The 16,979-nt window shown below is 42.2% G+C and overlaps 1 protein-coding gene across 1 annotated transcript in view; it reads left to right on the forward strand.

Moving 5' to 3' along the window:
• The window catches only part of LOC100427170 (acyl-CoA oxidase like), a 265,642-nt gene that overhangs the window by 28,504 nt on the left and 220,159 nt on the right, over positions 1-16,979 (forward strand). The window contains exons 2-4 of the mRNA XM_077958995.1: positions 6,316-6,668; positions 7,964-8,060; positions 9,129-9,133. Coding sequence (XP_077815121.1) covers positions 6,451-6,668; positions 7,964-8,060; positions 9,129-9,133 — 320 coding nt within the window. The 5' untranslated portion in view covers positions 6,316-6,450. The remainder of the gene's footprint in view (positions 1-6,315; positions 6,669-7,963; positions 8,061-9,128; positions 9,134-16,979) is intronic.

Consider the following 16,979-nt stretch of genomic DNA (forward strand, 5'->3'; position numbering starts at 1 on the left):
TCTCATTAGTTTCAAAGAACTTCCTGATTTCTGCCTTAATTTCATTATTCACCCAAGACTCATTCAGGAGCAGGTTGTTCAGTTTCCTGTAGTTGTGTGGTTTTAAGTGAATTTCTTAATCTTGAGTTCTAATTTGATTGCTCTGTAGTCTGAGAGACTGTTATGATTTCAGTTCCTTTGCATTTGCTGAGGAGTATTTTACTTCCAATTGTGTGATCAATTTTAGAGTAAGTGCCATGTAGTGATGAGAAGAATGTATATTTTGTTGTTTTTGGGTGGAGATCTATCAGATATCTACAGAACTTCTAGGCAACCCTCAAATATGTGAGAGTCCAGCCAAGGTCAGAGGAGTTGTCTGTCCAATTCATGGCTGACTGAAATTCATGAATGAGTTTAATTGATCCAAACCTGAATTCAGGTCCTAAATATCTTTGTTAATTTTCTTTCTTGATGATTTGTCTAATATTGTCAGTGGGGTGGTAATGTCTCCCAGTATTATTGTGTGAGAGTCTAAGTCTCTTTGTAGGTCTCTAAGAACTTGCTTTATGAATCTGGGTGCTCCTGTATTGGGTGCATGTATATTTAGGACAGTTGACTCTTCTTGTTGAATTGAACACTTTGCCATTATGTAATGCCCTTCTTTGTCTTTTATAATCTTTATTCGTTGAAAGTCTATTTTTTTCAGAAACTAGGATTGCAACCCCGATTTTTTTTTCCATTTACTTGGTAAATTTTTCTTTATCTCTTTATTTTGAGCCTATGTGTGTCTTTGCACATGAGATAGGTCTCTTAAAGACAGCATACTGATGGATCTTGGCTCTTTATTCAGCTTGGCAATCTTTTCACTCATTTTATTGTCTGAAAAGATCATACTTTCTTGGGTGTAGAGTTTTCTTCACTATTTTTGTTTGTTTCTTTTTATACATGAATTTTAAAATCACTTGTTGGCATTGTTATTTGGATTATGTTTAATGTATGAATTAACATAAGGAGAATTGATTTCATTATGATATTGTCTTCTGTTAAAAACATGGCACATATTTCTATTCGTCCAAATCTTCTCTTGTATTCTTTAGGTATATTTAGATGAAAGTTTTTCAAACCTGCACCATCATTTGTAAGGTGGTTTACACCTGCATTTGTAAGGATGGTTTATTTTTATCCCAGAGACTCTAGACCAACTCCGGTCTGGCCAAATCAGCTAACTTCTTTGCTGTTTGATGGGCTGAACCATACCCTCTCTAGTGAGATCTGTGCCTCTTCCAACATTTTCATCTTTTTAGGTGCTCTCTCTCTCAGCCTGAGGGTACCATATGGAGTTTCCCTGTTTCTTATAGTGATTATTTTATCATAGTAATACTTTGTATTAAACTTTGTCTGTTTAACCTATTGCATGATTTCTTTCTTCTGATTGGCACTAGACTGCTACATCTTGCGATTTATCAGTTTTTGTTTTACATATTTGAGGCTTTGTTGTTTGGTGTGTACACGTTTGGGATCGTTATGTCTTCTTTGTGGATTGATCCTTTTGTAATTATAATGTATTTTGCTATCTTTAGTGATGTTCTTTTTTCTGACATCTACTCTAGCTGATATAAATATACCCACTTCTACTTTTTCTTTTTGATTAGCATTTACGTGACTTTTTAAATCTTTTAGCTTTCAACTTGCCTATGTCATTATATCTGAAACAGATTTCTTGCAGATAGCATATTTTTAGACTTAATAAAAAATTCATTCTACCAATCTTTGTCTTTTAATTGTGGTATTTAAACCATTTACATTTAGGGTAATTATTGATATGTCAATGTTTAAATCTGCCACTTTATTATTTGTTTCTTCTGTCTCTTATTTCTCTCTCTTTTTTTTTTTGCTTTCTTACCTTCCTGTGGATTATTTGAACATTATTTTAGGATACTGTCTTGATTTGTTTATTGTGTTTTAGAGTATATCACATTCTATATTTTCTTAGTGGTTGCTTGAGGTATTACAGTGCATACATAACTTACCGTAGTTTACTAATACTGTCCTACCACTTTGAGTGAAGTATAGAAACCTAACTTTCATTTAGGTTCCTTTACCCTTCCAATTTTAAAATATTTTTTTAGTCCTTTTTTAAAAATTTGAGACAGGGTCTCACTCTGTCACCCAGGCTGGAGTGCAGTGGTGTGATCTTGGCTCACTGCAACCTTCCCCTCCTAGGCTCAAGCAATCCTCCTACCTCAGCCTTCCAAGTAGCTGGGACTACATATGCACACAACCACATCCAGCTAATTTTTTGCATTGTTAGTAGGAACAGAATTTTGCAACGTTGCCCAGGCTGGTCTCAAACTCCTGGGCTCAAGCAATCTGCCCACCTCAGCCTCCCACAGTGCTTGAATTACTCACTGGCACTGGCCAAATTGTTTGAAGTATGTCTTCAACCTACGTGGAGTACCACATCAGATGGTTTTATAATTTTTTGCATTAGACATTGAATATTATTTCAAAAAGTCATGAATGAAAGAAAATCACTAAATAAGTGGTGGGAGAGGAAACTTAATGTTGTTAAAATTAAACATCATTTCAATCAAAATCTTGGAAAGTTATTTTGTGGATATCAACAACTGATTCTAAAGTCTATAAGGAGAGGCAAAAGACTCACAATAGCCAATACAAAATTGAAGGGGAAGAACAAAGTTGGAGGACAGCCACTACTGGCTTCATGACTTACTACAAATCTATGGTAATTAAAATAGTATAGTGGTGGTGAAAGAACAGACAAATGGATCAATGAAACAGAATAGAAGGTCCAGAAATGGACTCACATAAATAGAGTCAAGTGACCATTGACAAAGGAGCAAAACAATAAAATGGAGAAAAGATAGCTTTTTCTACCAGTGATGCTGTGATAAGTGGACATCAACATACAAATCCCACCCCCCCCCAACATAAATCTAGACATTGACCTTACACCCTTCACAAAAAGTAACTCAAAATGGATCACAGGCCTAAATGTAAAATATCAAACCATAAAATTCCTAGGAGATCTAGAAGAAAGTCCTTAGGACTTTGCATTTGGTGATGACTTTTTAGATATAACACCAAAGGCATGATCTATGAAAGAAAGAATTGGTAAATTGAATTTTATTAAAAGGAAAACTTTCTGCTCTGTGAAAAACAGTGTCAAAAGGATGAAAAGACAAGCTGTGGATTGGGAGAAAATATTTGCAACAGACACATAGACACGTCTAATGTAAGACTGTTATTCAAAATATACAAAGAACATTTCAAACTCAACAATAAGAAAACAAACAACATCATCAAAAAATGGGCCAAAGACCTTAACAGACACCTTACCAAAGAATATATATAGCAGGCAAATGAGCATATTAAAAATGCTCAACATCATATGTCAGTAGGGCAACACACATTAAAACAACAATGAGATACCACTACATGTCTTTTGGAATAATCCAGAACACTGACAACACTAAATGCTGACAACAAGAAGTCTTATTCATTGCTGGTAAGAATGCAAAATGGTATAGCTGCTTTGGAAGACAGTTTGGTGATTTCTTACCATATGGTCCGGTAATCATTTTCCTTGGTGTTTACCCAAAGGAATGGAAAACTTATGTGCACACAGAAACCTGCACATGAATATTTATAGCAATTCTAGTCATAATTTCCAAAACTTAGAAGTATCCAAGATGTCCATCAGTAGTTGAATGGATAAATAAACAGTGGTGCCTCCAGGCAATGGAATATTATTTAGTGCTAAAAAGAAATGAGGTATAAAGCCATGAAAAAAACATGGAGACTTAAAGGTAAGGACTTAAGTGAAAGAAGACAACCCAAAAGTCTAGTTGAAATACTGCATTATTTCAACTGTATGACATCCTGGAAAAGGCAGAACTATGGAGACAGTAGAAAGATCAGTGGCTGTCAGGGGTTGGGGGAGGCATGGCACAGAGGATTTTTAGGGCAGTGAAGCTACTCTGTATGATACTACAATAGTAGATACATGTCATTATAAATTTATCCAGACCCACAGAATGTACAATTCCAAGAATGAACCCTAATGTAAACTATGAATTTGGGTGATAATGATGGGTAATGTATATTCATCACCCATAACAAATATACCACTCTGGTGGGGGATTTTGATAGTGAGGGAGGCTATGCACATGTGGGGGCAGGAACTATATGGGAAATCTCTGTACCTTTTAATCAATTTTGCAGTGAGCCTAAAACTGCTCTAAAAAAGTCTATTAAAAACCCGTAATAAGTAATCTAGTCTACTATATTTTTACTCATTCTGAAGTTATTTCTTTTCTGAAAGTTCTAACCTTCTCCTATCATTTCCTGTCTGTTTAGAGAACTACCTTTAGCCATTCTTTAAGTCAGCTTGCTAGCAAACATTCTCTTACATTTTTTTGGCCTGATAAGATGTTTATTATTCCTCTTCTTCATTCTTGGAGGATATCTTCACTGAATATAAGATTTGCCATTGACAATTATTTTGTCTCTGTACTTGAAAAATGTTGAGCCACTTGTTTCTGGCCTCTGTAGTTTCCAATGAGAAATCTGCTATCATTCCAATGGTTTTCTCTCTAGCTGCCTTCAAGGTTTTTTCCTTGGCCTTAGTTTTCAGAAATTTAATTATTATGTTTTTTGACATGGGCTTCTTTGGGTTTAGCTAATTATTTGCTCAGCTTACTGAACCTGTAGGTTTATTATGTCTTTTACCAAGTAGGGGAAGTTTTTAGCTATTATATCTTGTACTACTTTTTTGGTCCAGTCTCTGTCTTTTTTTTGCTTTTCAAAACTGAAGATGTGCATGTTGGCTCTGTTGCTATTGTCCCAAATGTTCCTGAGAAATATTTGTCTTATTTTTCAGTCTATTTTCTTTGTTGTTCAGATTGAATAAATTCTATTGATTTGTGTTCCAGTCCAAAATAAAATATCTTAGATCAGGTTGCCTTTAAATAACAGAAATTTATTTTTCATATTCTGGAGACTGGGAAGTCCAAGATCAAGGTGCCAGAAGATTTGGTGTCTGGTGAGGGTCTTGCTTTCTGGTTCATAGATGGTGCCTTCCTGCTATGTCCTAACATAGCGGAAGGAGCAAGGCAGCTCTCTGGGACCTCTTTTGTAAGGGCATAAATCTTACTCATGAGGGTGAACTGCTCATGACCTAATCATCTCCCAGAGCCCCTACTTTCTAATATAATCACCTTCATGATTAGGATTCAACATATAAATTTTTGAGGACATACAAACATTTAGACCATAGCAATCTGTCATCAAGTTCACTGATTCTATTTTGTCATCTATACTGCATTCTTGAGTTCATCTAGGGAGATTTAAAAAATTTTGGTTATATTTTTCAGTTCTATGATTTCCATTTTATTCTTTTCTATAACTTGTGCTTCTTTGATACAATTTTCTGTTTTTGTTCCATTTATTTCGAGAAATTATAATTGCTTATTGAAGCGTGGTTATGATAGTCGCTTTAAAATCCTCATCAGATAATTCCAATGTCTGATTAATCTTGGTGTTGGTATCTGTTGATTTCTTTATCATTCATGTTGTGATGTTCCTTGTTGCTGTGATGGTTCTTAGTAAATTCTTTGTATGTGTTCTGATGGTTCCTTGGTATGATGAGCAATTTTTTATCATGTCCTAGACATTTTGGATATTTTATTATGTGGCTCAAGATTGATTGAATATTTTTAGCATGGAGTCCCTTGTTGAGGTATATTGAGATGTCCACTGGCCATGTATATTCAGCTTCCTGTTGAGCTGACTTACAGTTGTTGAAAAGGTATGGAGTAGAAATTCAGCTCCCCTCTTTGGCCCTGCCAACACCTACTCAGCTGATGTAGGGCATTGAATCTCACGGCCTCAGTTGCCTTCAAATGGGAATATGAGATCATCCCCTCCCCACTGGGCTGAGCTGCCATCAGGAAGGGGGAAGTTGAAAGCTGATCCACATCACTTTGTTGTCACCTGGTTTGGGATGGAAGCTCAGTTCTCTTCTGGGCGCTAATGACACCAGGGAAGGAGAGGGGTGAATTAAGTAGGTGAATGTGGTAGGAGATAGGGTGCCAACTGACCCTATCTCCTACCACATCCTTTTTCCTTGTTAATACCAAGTAGGGGTGAAGTCTCAGCTTCCCATTGGGTCCTGCTGATGGGGTGTTGGTATGAAGCAGGGTGTGACTAGACTTACCTTGCATATTCTTGCTAGGCTTTGTTGTTGCTGGGTATAGATGGCCACTACTGGACTCCACTAATGCTACCCTGGCACCACCTGCTTTTGCTGTGCAGGAGATAGAAGATCAGTTCCCTAATTGGCCCACCAAGGTGTACGCCCGGTCAGGAACTCAGACACTCCATCTGCTCTGCAAGACAAGAGGTGGAAGAGGTGGAAGACTAATTCTCCCCTCAGCCTTGCAGCGAGGAATGGGAGCGCCCCCTCCTGCTTTTGCAGGGTTAGGGGGTAGAGAGGAAGAGCAACGCCCCCCTGAAACTGCGGGAGAGGAAGAGCAGCGCCCCCCTGAAGCTGCGGGAGAGGAAGAGCAGCGCCCCCCTGAAGCTGCGGGAGAGGAAGAGCAGCGCCCCCCTGAAGCTGCGGGAGAGGAAGAGCAGCGCCCCCCTGAAGCTGCGGGAGAGGAAGATGGGTGTGTTTTGCTCTGGTGTTTTTCTCCTGTAGGGTGGGTATCTCCAAGAAGATTTTCTGTCATTAGGCCATCCTTTTCATATCCTCTGGCTCTGAAATGTAGCCTGAGTGCGGTCTTCCAGGCTCAGGCTGTGCGTTGCATGGAAACATGCTAGGTGGCCAAAGAGGAACCTCTCCTCCTGTGTCAGTTTAGGTTCATTGAGAAGTGGGCACCAAGATGAGACTAGATGTACAAGAGATTTAATTGGAGAAAACACCTGTGAAGGTTAAGTGGGAGGGAGCTGGATTGGTGGGGAGAACCCCCAGAGCAAAGGCCGTCAGGTCTGGCCCCCTTGAAAAGAGAGGGGCAGGAAAGGGTTGATCTGCGAAAGCCACAGACCACAGTGAAGTGATGGCAAATCTCTGCAGGCAAGTGGGGGTCCCAGAGCAGGTCACCTCTTGGGCAGGCATGGCCTGACTCTAGAACCTTGTGAGGCTCAACCATCAGCTGGTAGCAGCCAAGAGATGAGCAGCCTCACGGTGAATGTAATTACCATCACTCCGTTAATTCGAAGGTGTGGCAGCTGGAGGCAGGTATTCTCAAAGGCAACCCTGAGTGGCAATCCTTATGGCCACTACAGTCCACCTCTTGTAACATGCATGACACTCCCTCTCCCCTATCTCCCAAATGCTGCTTTTAAGTCATCTCAGACAATTTTCAAAGCCCTGTGGAGCAGGAGGTGCTGCAGTCTTGTTTTAAGATGGTCTTGGCCGGGTGCAGTGGCTCACGCCTGTAATCACAGCACTTTGGGAGGCCGAGGCGGGTGGATCACAAGGTCAGGAGTTCAAGGCCAGCCTGGCCAATATGGTGAAACCCTGTCTCTACTAAAAATACACACACACACACACACACACACACACACACACACAGATTAGCTGAGTGTGGTGGTGGGCACCTGCAGTCCCAGCTGCTCGGGAGGCTGAGGCAGGAGAATCGCTTGAACCCAGGAGGCGGAGGTTGCAGTGAGCCGAGATCGCACCACTGCACTCCAGCCTAGGCAACAGAGTGAGACGCCATCTCAAATAATAATAATAATAATAATAATAAGATGGTCTTGTCTGGAAATCCTGTCAGACATCCCTCCTGGTGTCTGACTGTATTGAACACCCAGTCTATGTAACACACACACTGTGCACAGTATCAAACAAGCGTTATGATGGACACAGCTTTTCTCTCTGAGCCCAGGGTCAAAGTATCCACAGCCTCCCCTCAGTCACCAATTATTGGCTGTCTTGTTTTGTATCTGTTCTTCACAGGTATGATTTAAGCTTGGATGAAATGAGAGCTTTGACAGTTCAGAGAGTGAGGTTTGCCATGGGTCTACCTCTGTTAAAATGTGCAGTTCAGGATCTGGTAAGTGTCACTGTTATTTTGGTATGGGGTGTGTGTGTGTGTGTGTGTGTGTGTGTGTGTGTGAGAGAGAGAGAGAGAGAGAGAGATTTTTTTTCTTTCCAACTTTTATTTTAGGTTTAGAGGGTACATGTGCATTTTTGTTATATGGATAAATTGGGTGTTATGGAGGTTTGATGTACAGAGTATTTCGTCACCCCAGTAGTGGGCACAGAACTCACGATAGGTGGTTTTTTGACCTTCACCCTTCTCCTACCCTCCTCCCTATTGTTTTCTTCTTTGTGTCTGTGTGTACTCGTGCCTATTGTTTTCTTCTTTGTGTCTGCGTGTACTCAATGTTTAGCTCTCACTTATAAGTAAGAACATGCGGTATTTGGTTTTCTGTTCCTGTGTTAATTTGCCTAGAGATTTTGTTTTGTTTGCTTTTGTGACTTGCTAAGCCCATTGATCTCATGCTGAGGGCAGCTGACAGACACGTCTCGGTGGAGGAGAACGTCTTCCTCAGGCCCCTTTTCTGCTGCACTCCCACTAACCTAAGGAACCCTTCCTTCGGCCCACACATTCACTTCTCCAATCTCACAGGCAAGGGAATAGGAGTATCAGCAGGAGTAATAAAATATTTGTACACAAAACCAATATAATTTAGGGATAAAGTTAAATAGCTGGGAAATAGAAATAACTCATCTTAAGGGCTTTTAAAGCACTTTAGACTTATCCAAAGTTTATGTCTTATTTGTCTAAAAACTGTCATTCTAAATTTAGTGATATTATTTTAGTCAATTTAGCCTCATGAAAAAAGGAAGAAACAAAGAAAAAAATACGTGTTTAGTGAGTTCCTTTGTATCAGTATTAGGAATGATATATTTTAGCCAAGTTCATTCAGCTTCATGGCTTTCTTAACATTTTACATAGGAAAAAATATACCTCAGCAGGGTGTGGTGGCTTACATCTGTAATCCCAGTACTTTGGGAGGCCAAGGTGGGCTGATCCTGGGCAGAGCCCAGGAGTTCAAGACTGGCCTGGGCAACATGGTGAAACCCTGTTTCCACAAAAAAATGCAAAACTGGCCAGGCACAGTGGCTCATGCCTGTAATCCTAGCACGTTGGGAGACTGAAGGAGGTGGATCACTTGAGGCCAGGAGTTCGAGACCAGCCTGGCCTCAACATGGCAAAACGTGGCCTGGGCAACATGGTGAAACACCATTTCTACTAAACAAACCAAAACAAGACAAAACAAAACAAAAGTTAGCCAGGTGTGGTGGTGCACGCCTGTAGTCCCAGCTACTTGGGAGGCTGAAGCATGAGAACCCCTTGAACCAGGAGGCAGAGGTTGCAGTGAGCTGAGATTGCACCACCGCACTCCAGCCTGGGCAACAAAGCGAGACTCTGTCTCAAAAAACAAAAACAAAAACAAAACAAAACTCAAAAAGCCCAAAAAACTAAACAAAACAAAAACTAGCCAGGCATGGTGGCCCACACCTATAGTACCACCTACTTGGGAGGCTGAGGTGGGAGGATCGCTTGAGGCCCCGGAGGTTGAGGCTGCAGTGAGCTATGATCGCACCACTGCACTCCAGCCTGGGCAACCAGAGTGAGACCCTGTCTCAAAATGAACAAACAAACAAACAAAAAACCCCAAACCACCCCTCCTGTGAGAGGCCCTGGGGAGGAGCCTGAACTGGGATAGCTGCGGCTCAGTGGCGTGCTGAGGAGCCGGCCCTGTCCTGAAGCAGCCCAGCCCTCTCCCCACCCAGCATGGTCTGGGAGGGAGAGTCTGAGGATTGAGGGATGGAGTCCTCCTCGTTCAGGAGACCGCAGGGGCGCCTTTCTTTGTGGAGCATAGAACAGAGCTAGTGGAGGCCTGGGATCCATGCTTGAACGTAGATCCTTCTCCTTTCCCCACAATCCCACCAACCTTTGGTAGGTTGTCTAAGGAGACAAGGACCAATCCTGGAGTCTTCTCAGGAAGGAATTACAGGCAGAGCCTTGGCACCACCTGCACTGCAGTACTGCAGGCACCTCCACACTGATGAGGGCACTGCAGTGTCAGCTGAGCTGGAGAATGTGCAGATGGAGGTTCACTTGGCACAGGAAAACTCCCACATGACAGAGTGGAGCGTGCTTGCAAAGTGTAAAAAATCATTTCATACCGAGCAGTTTGGCAGAGATTTTCAAGCTAGGAAATTGCCTCTTGATGGAGCATCCATTTAGAGCTGTGAATACAACCAAAAAAGAAAAAAAAATACAAAAACAACCAACCTCTTTGCTGCCAACCACTCTCTGTATCAGACTAGCCTCCAAGTGCATTCGGCATGGGGCTGGTTGGAAGGTGAAATCTTGGCCTGTGGCCAGCTTCTTGCTCCCTTAATCAGCCCAACATGTCTGTAGCTTAACTTAGTGTCAATACTCGAGACCCGGACGTGAGAGCTGATCCCTTAATGAGGCTTGTTAATTGCCACCCGACCCGCTGAGTCTGAAGGATTAGCCTCTGTAATCTCGTTCCTGATGAAGCGTATTGAGCTCTGGATCCAATTATCTTCCTGTTTTCCTGGCTCACTTAGTGGCCTTAGGCAGCCTGGACAACTCTCTGTCCTGGGTGATTAGATGTAATTCCTCCAGGAGGCACAGGATTGGCCCTAGACGATCCCTCCAGTCATTTCTGTGAATTATCTTGGCCTGTTTGGCACCTCTTTCTGTATGAATTCGCAAAAGCCAGTAAACCCGAAGGAAACCAAACTGTCCATCAGTGCGGCAGGCTCATCTCGCTGGGCGGATGTCATGAGACTCAGCGGCACACATCTGTGTTTGAAGGCTCTCAAATTCCACCCTGTAAAACAGCTGGAGGAGCTGTCCACATCCAGTAATTCTAGAAGAAGTGTTACATGATTCGTCCTGCCTCTTAATAAAACGATTGAGTCATGGCTGTCCTGCCTGCTCAGGGAGCGTGGCAGGCCCGTCTTTGTTTCCCTGGACCCCCTTTCGTGTTGCTCTTCACTTTTGTGGATGATCCGATGAGCTCTGAGGCAGAACGCAGTGTATAATGTGTAATGATGATGTTCTAGGGGACAAATGAGGAGGGAGTCTCATTCGCTCCAGGTCTCTATGGACAGTCCGCAGGCCAAGAATAAGCCATTAGAATATTTCCACGCTGTGTTTTCCCCTCTGCCATCTGTAATAGATTTTAGATGTTTCAATCATTTTAAAGGGAAAAAACAGTATGAGTCTGATTGCAGAGTGTGCGTGCACACACACACAGACACACACACACACACAGTGTGAACACTATCATTGTTCTCTGTGCCGACTTCTGCACCTGTTTCTAGTGACGTCACCTTTGTGCACCTCAGCCAAGAGCTCTCTTGTTCCCCTGAAGTTTCCAGAATTGGATCCTGGGCAGGGGGAGTCACCAACTGCCTCTATTTCCAGATGCAGAGACAGAAGACCCAGGTCTTAACATCTGCTTTGTGGCAGTGTCTTGTCCTGTGTGGGGACAGCTTCCTCAGAGATGCTCATCCCTGGAAGCTGACAGAGTCTGACAGCCTGCACTGATCTTCACCATAACAGACAGTGACAACTCAGGTTGACTGAGTACATGTTCTATGCCAGTCCCAGCACTAAGAACTTTAAATAGATGATGTCATTCAATATTCACAACATCCCTCGTGGCATTCCCATTTTACAGATAAGTAAACTGAAGCTGAGTAATTGGACTGAGGTTAGTTATACAATTAGTGAATTGTATATATAAATGACTAGTGAACCAGGGATTCAGACCCAGGTGCTCTGCTTCCTGAGCCCATGTCAAACAGGTGGTGCTTGGCTCTGTCTGCACGATAGAAACAGCCAGACAATTTTCAAAGCTCCTGCTGTGAAGGCTTTTGCTCGGGCCAATGAGGTCCTTCCAGGTGACCCACTGTGCATCTGGGGTTGAGGACTGCTGCACTATGCCTCCTTTCCTGCACCCTGTCTCCCCAAAATTGTTCCCATTAAGCATTTGGTCCCTATCAATCAGGGTTTGCGGCTGGCTCATAAGGAAACTGCATCTCAACATTACCTTTCCCCAGGAGGGAGCCAGCTGGGATGAGGCTACTTTCAGCCAAGTGTAGTGCGGGTTGGGGACAGATACCTGGATAATGAAAATCCTACCCCTGACTCCTTCCTCCCACCACCACTCTACAACCATTCTCTCTCTCACCCAGAGTTCTAGTTTTTATCCCCATGAGCCACACGAGTGAGGGGCATAGTTGCACCATCATTATCTAAACCAGTGATTCTCAAAGTAAGGTCCTATGTGTCCCCAAGACCCTTTCAGGTGCTCCTTGGAAAGTATATGTCCAACTACGTGCATGTGAGACACTGGATATCCATCATAAACTTCAACCAAAACAACATAACACAACAGACAGCACAAAAGCAGACGTGAAAGTGCAGCTATCTTTTATTGAGCCAGATATTAAAACAATGTGAAACAATGCCATTCTTCTCATGACTTTTTTGAAATTATGATTAGTTTTCGTAACAATTCTGCCATATGATAAATTGACAGCTATAGCCTGGACAAACAAAACCTCTTTGGAATCCTCAAAAAAGGTCCAGGGATCATAAAGGTTGAGAGTCACTGATCTAAATCATCTACTATTTTCTCAGGAAGCTCAGTCTCAGCAGATCAGAGGGGAACTAGTAGGACATTGGTTGCATTTCATTTATATTACATGTATTATGATTATTATTTTTATCAGAATTTTAGGTAATCTCCATTTGAGGTGTTTTTGTATTTAGAGAAATACCAGGTGGGTGATCAGATCTAAAATGGAAGAACGTTGTAAGGTCAGCTCACCTTAGAAGGTGTTTGGGAATGCCGGGGAGGATGGTTACTTTTCTACTCACACCCTGAGAGAAGAAACAGCCTTTCCCAGGAAGCATTTACATTTAAGCCCTGAGAGTGTTGTGCAAAAGGAGCTGAGCCAGGAATCTGCCAAGAGGCTGACATGCCTGTCCTGTCCCAGTCCCAACTCACCTGGGCCCCGCCCTGTTGCCCACAATTTCCAGTGCCAGCCCCAGTGAGTGCCTCAGACTGTGACCGCTATACTCCCCCACCCATCCCGGGACTGGCTCCTGACTGACAGACAGACTCTGAGCTCTTGGCTCTGCTGCCCTGGCCTTGGCTCCCCCTTGGCCCTCTGGCTTCTGTTTGTACTGGAACCCAGGCTTTTCCTAGTGGGCTGTGACAGGCTCCCCTGGCTCTTAGTTCTATGTACTGTCTTTGGCAGGAGTCCCTGTCCCGGCTCCAGCTCCACAGACTTGGACATTGGCCACTTGGCCAGCACTTTGGTCAGGCCAGCCCTGGCTGCATGGGATATCTTGGAGGATTTGGGCAGAGACGATAGGACAGAGCAGTCTGTTTACAGAAGTCCCTCTGTGTAGATTGGCACCTGAATGCAGTTGTCATCTGTGATAGCCACAGGGATTACTTGAAAGCGGGGCATGTCAGGGAGTGAGCTGGACCTGCCCCGGGACTCCAGTGCAGCTGGAATCATGGTGCTATTTGTTTTTTGACACTGCAACCATTCTGCATAAAAAACACCCTTTTCATTCTAAGCCTTCATTATTACTCGTGCAGTGAAATACTATGTAAAAAAACAATAATTATTTCTTGCTACCTTTTGCCAAGTCCCTTCCATGTGCCAGGTGAGGTGATTCGTTCATTTTATAATTATTTATTGAACACCTACAGTGAGCCAGGCATTGCTCTAGGGGCAGTGAACAAAGCAGGCAGAAATTACCTGTCTCAATGGAGCTTACATTTTTGTCTGGGAGGAGTCAGACTCTAAACTAATAAACAGTTAAATTTCTGGTATGTCAGATGCTGGGGACAAAAATCAAGTGTGGTAAATTGGAAAAGAAGAAGTTAAATAGTCTCTGTGAGCAAATGACAGGATCTTTTATGTAGAAAACCCCAAGATTCTACAAAAAATCTGTTAGAACTAAAAAATTCAGCAAAGCTACAAGATAAAAATCAACATGCAGAAATCAGTTGCATTTCTATACATTGATAATGAAGAATCCAAAATGAAATTGAGAAAACAATTCTACTTATCATAGCATCAAAAAGAATAAAATACTCAGGAATAGACTTATCCAAGGAGGTAAAGACTTGTACATGGAAAACTACAAAATTGCTGAAAGTAATAAAAAGAGATACAAATACATTGAAAGGCATCCTATGTTCGTGAATTGGAAGACCTCATATTGTTAAAATGTCAACACTACTAAAGCAATCTACAGTTTCAATGCAATTCCTATCAAAATCTCAAAGATGATTTTCGCAGAAATAGAAAAACGCATCCTAAAATTCACATGGAATCTCAAGGGACTCTGAATAGCCAAAACAATCTTGGAAAAAAAGAATAAAGTTGAAGGCCTCTCACTTCCTGATTTCAAAATTTACTGCAAAGCTACTGTAATCAAAACTGTGGAACTGGCCTAAAGACAGGTGTAGAGACCAACGGAATGGAATAAAGAGCCCCTAGAAATAAAACCTCACATACGTGGTTAATGATTTCTGGCAAGGGTGTCAAGACCATTCAGTGAGGAAAGGGCAATCTTCTCAACAAATGACGCTGGGACAACTGGATATCTACAAGCCAAAATGTGACGTTGGAACTTACCTTACAGCATATCCAAAATTTAACTCAAAATGGATTAAAGACCTAAATGTAAGAGCAAAAACTAATAAAAAATTCAAAGAAAACATAAAGAAAGGGCTTCATAACGTTGGATTTGGCAATGATTTCTTGGATAGAACACCAAAAACACAGGCTTTTGGAAAACATAGGTACATGTTCAGAATAAAAATTATCTAATCATTAAAAACAATTTTAAAAATAGTAAAAATTTGTATAAAAATAAACTGGACTACATCAAAATCAAAATCTTTTGTGCGTCAAGGGACACTATCAACAGAGTGAAAAGGCAACACATGGAATGGGAGAAAATATTTCATGTTATATATCTGATAAGGGATTGATATCCAGAATAGATAGAGAACTCCTTCAACTCAACAAGAAAAAACCAAACAACTAGATTTAAAAATGGTCAAAGAGTTGGAGGATGTTTCTTCAAAGATATACAAATGACCAATAAACACATAGAAAGATGCCCAGCATTGCTAATCATTAGGGAAATGCAAATCAAAACCATAATGAGATACCGCTTTGCACCCATTAGGATGGTTACTATCCAAAAAAACACAAAAACCAAAAAACAAAAACCAGAAAAGAACAAGTGTTGGAGAGGATGTGGAGAAATTAGAACCCATGTGCATTGCTGGTGGTGAGGTGGGAATGTGAAATGAGGTAGCCACTGGGGAACACAGTATGGCATTTCCTTAAAGAATTAAATACAGAATTACAGTGTGATCCAGAAACTCCACTTCTTGGTATATTCCCCAAAGAAGTGAAAGCAAGGGCTCAGACAGCTGTTTGCACATCCGTGTTAATAGTGGCATTATTCCCAATAGCCAAAAGGTAGAAACAACCCAAATGTCAATTTGGCAGATGAATGGCGTAACCAAATGTACAAAATGTGTGTAATACATACAATGGGATGTTATTCAGCCTTAAAAGGGAAGAGAATTTTAATACACACGATAACATGGATGAACCTGGAAGACATGCTGAGTGAAACAAGCCAGTCACAAAAAGATAAATGCAGTATGCTCTTACCTGAAGTATTTAGAGTGGTCAAAATCATAGAGATTGGAAGTGAAGTGATGGTTTCCTGGGTCTGGGGGAAGGGGCAAATGGGAGTTAGTGTTTAATGGGTGCAGATTTTCAGTTTGGGAAGATTAAGAAGTTCTGGAGATGGATGGTGATGATGGTTGCAAAACACTGTGAATGTACTGAGTGCCAGAGAATTGTACACTTAAAAATAGTTGAAGTAGTTTTATGTTGTGTATATGTTAATTTTTTTAAGTGAAGATGTAAAGGTGCTCGGAAGAGTCGGAGGGACAGGTGGGGGCCTCATGATGAGGTAACATTGGAGCAGATGCCTAAGAGGTGGGGGAGCGAGACAGCTGGAGGTCGGTGAACAGCATCCAGGCAGAGGGAACAGCAGTCATGAAGGGCCTAAGGCGGGAGTGTCCTGGGCTTGTTAATCGAATGACAGGTGCCATGTGGTGTGAGCAGAGTGAGAGAGGAGGACAGAGGTGGTGACAACCAGGGAGATAGTGAGTCTCTGGAGTATGAAGGGCCTTATGAGGCATTTGATTTTCTTCAGACCGGATAAAATGGAAGGCCTTGGAAGGACTGAGTGGAGCAGGACCTGTCTGACTGGGTCTCCGGGCTGCTGGCTTAGGAGTATACTATATGAGAGGCAGGGCTGCAGACAGGGAGCTGAGCAGTCACCAGGGAGAGAGCAGTCACCAGGGAGAGAGGTGGTGCTAGCTGGGACCAGAGTGACTGCAGTCAAGGTGATGAGAAGTGGCAGGAATAGAGATTCTACTGAAGGTCAAGCAGTAGACAGACACTGATAATGGAAGTGGAGTGAGAGACAGGAAAGAAAACACGATTCCCTGGTATTTGGTCTGAGCAAGTCAACTAGAAGGATGGGGTCACCATATACTGGGTGGGAAGCCTAGAAGAGATGTTAGGTTAAATCTGGAGCTAGTCTTTAGATGCGATCATCTAAAGATGTTTGCGATGTTTAGGGTCAAGGTACGGGGAAGCCATGAGCATAGAGATGAATTTAGAGCCATAAGGCTGGAGAGTCCCCATGGCATGGGTGTTGACAGAGAAGGGGAGGTCCAAGGGTGGAGCCCGGTGCGAAGGACCAGAAAGGAGCCTGGAGAGAAGTGGCCATAGAGGTAGGGACAAGTGTAAGAGGGCTCATAAGCATTTTACATACATTACTCCATTAAATTAT

This window comes from Macaca mulatta, chromosome 13 (assembly GCF_049350105.2).
Source record: "Macaca mulatta isolate MMU2019108-1 chromosome 13, T2T-MMU8v2.0, whole genome shotgun sequence".
NCBI classification, from domain to species: Eukaryota; Metazoa; Chordata; class Mammalia; order Primates; family Cercopithecidae; genus Macaca; species Macaca mulatta.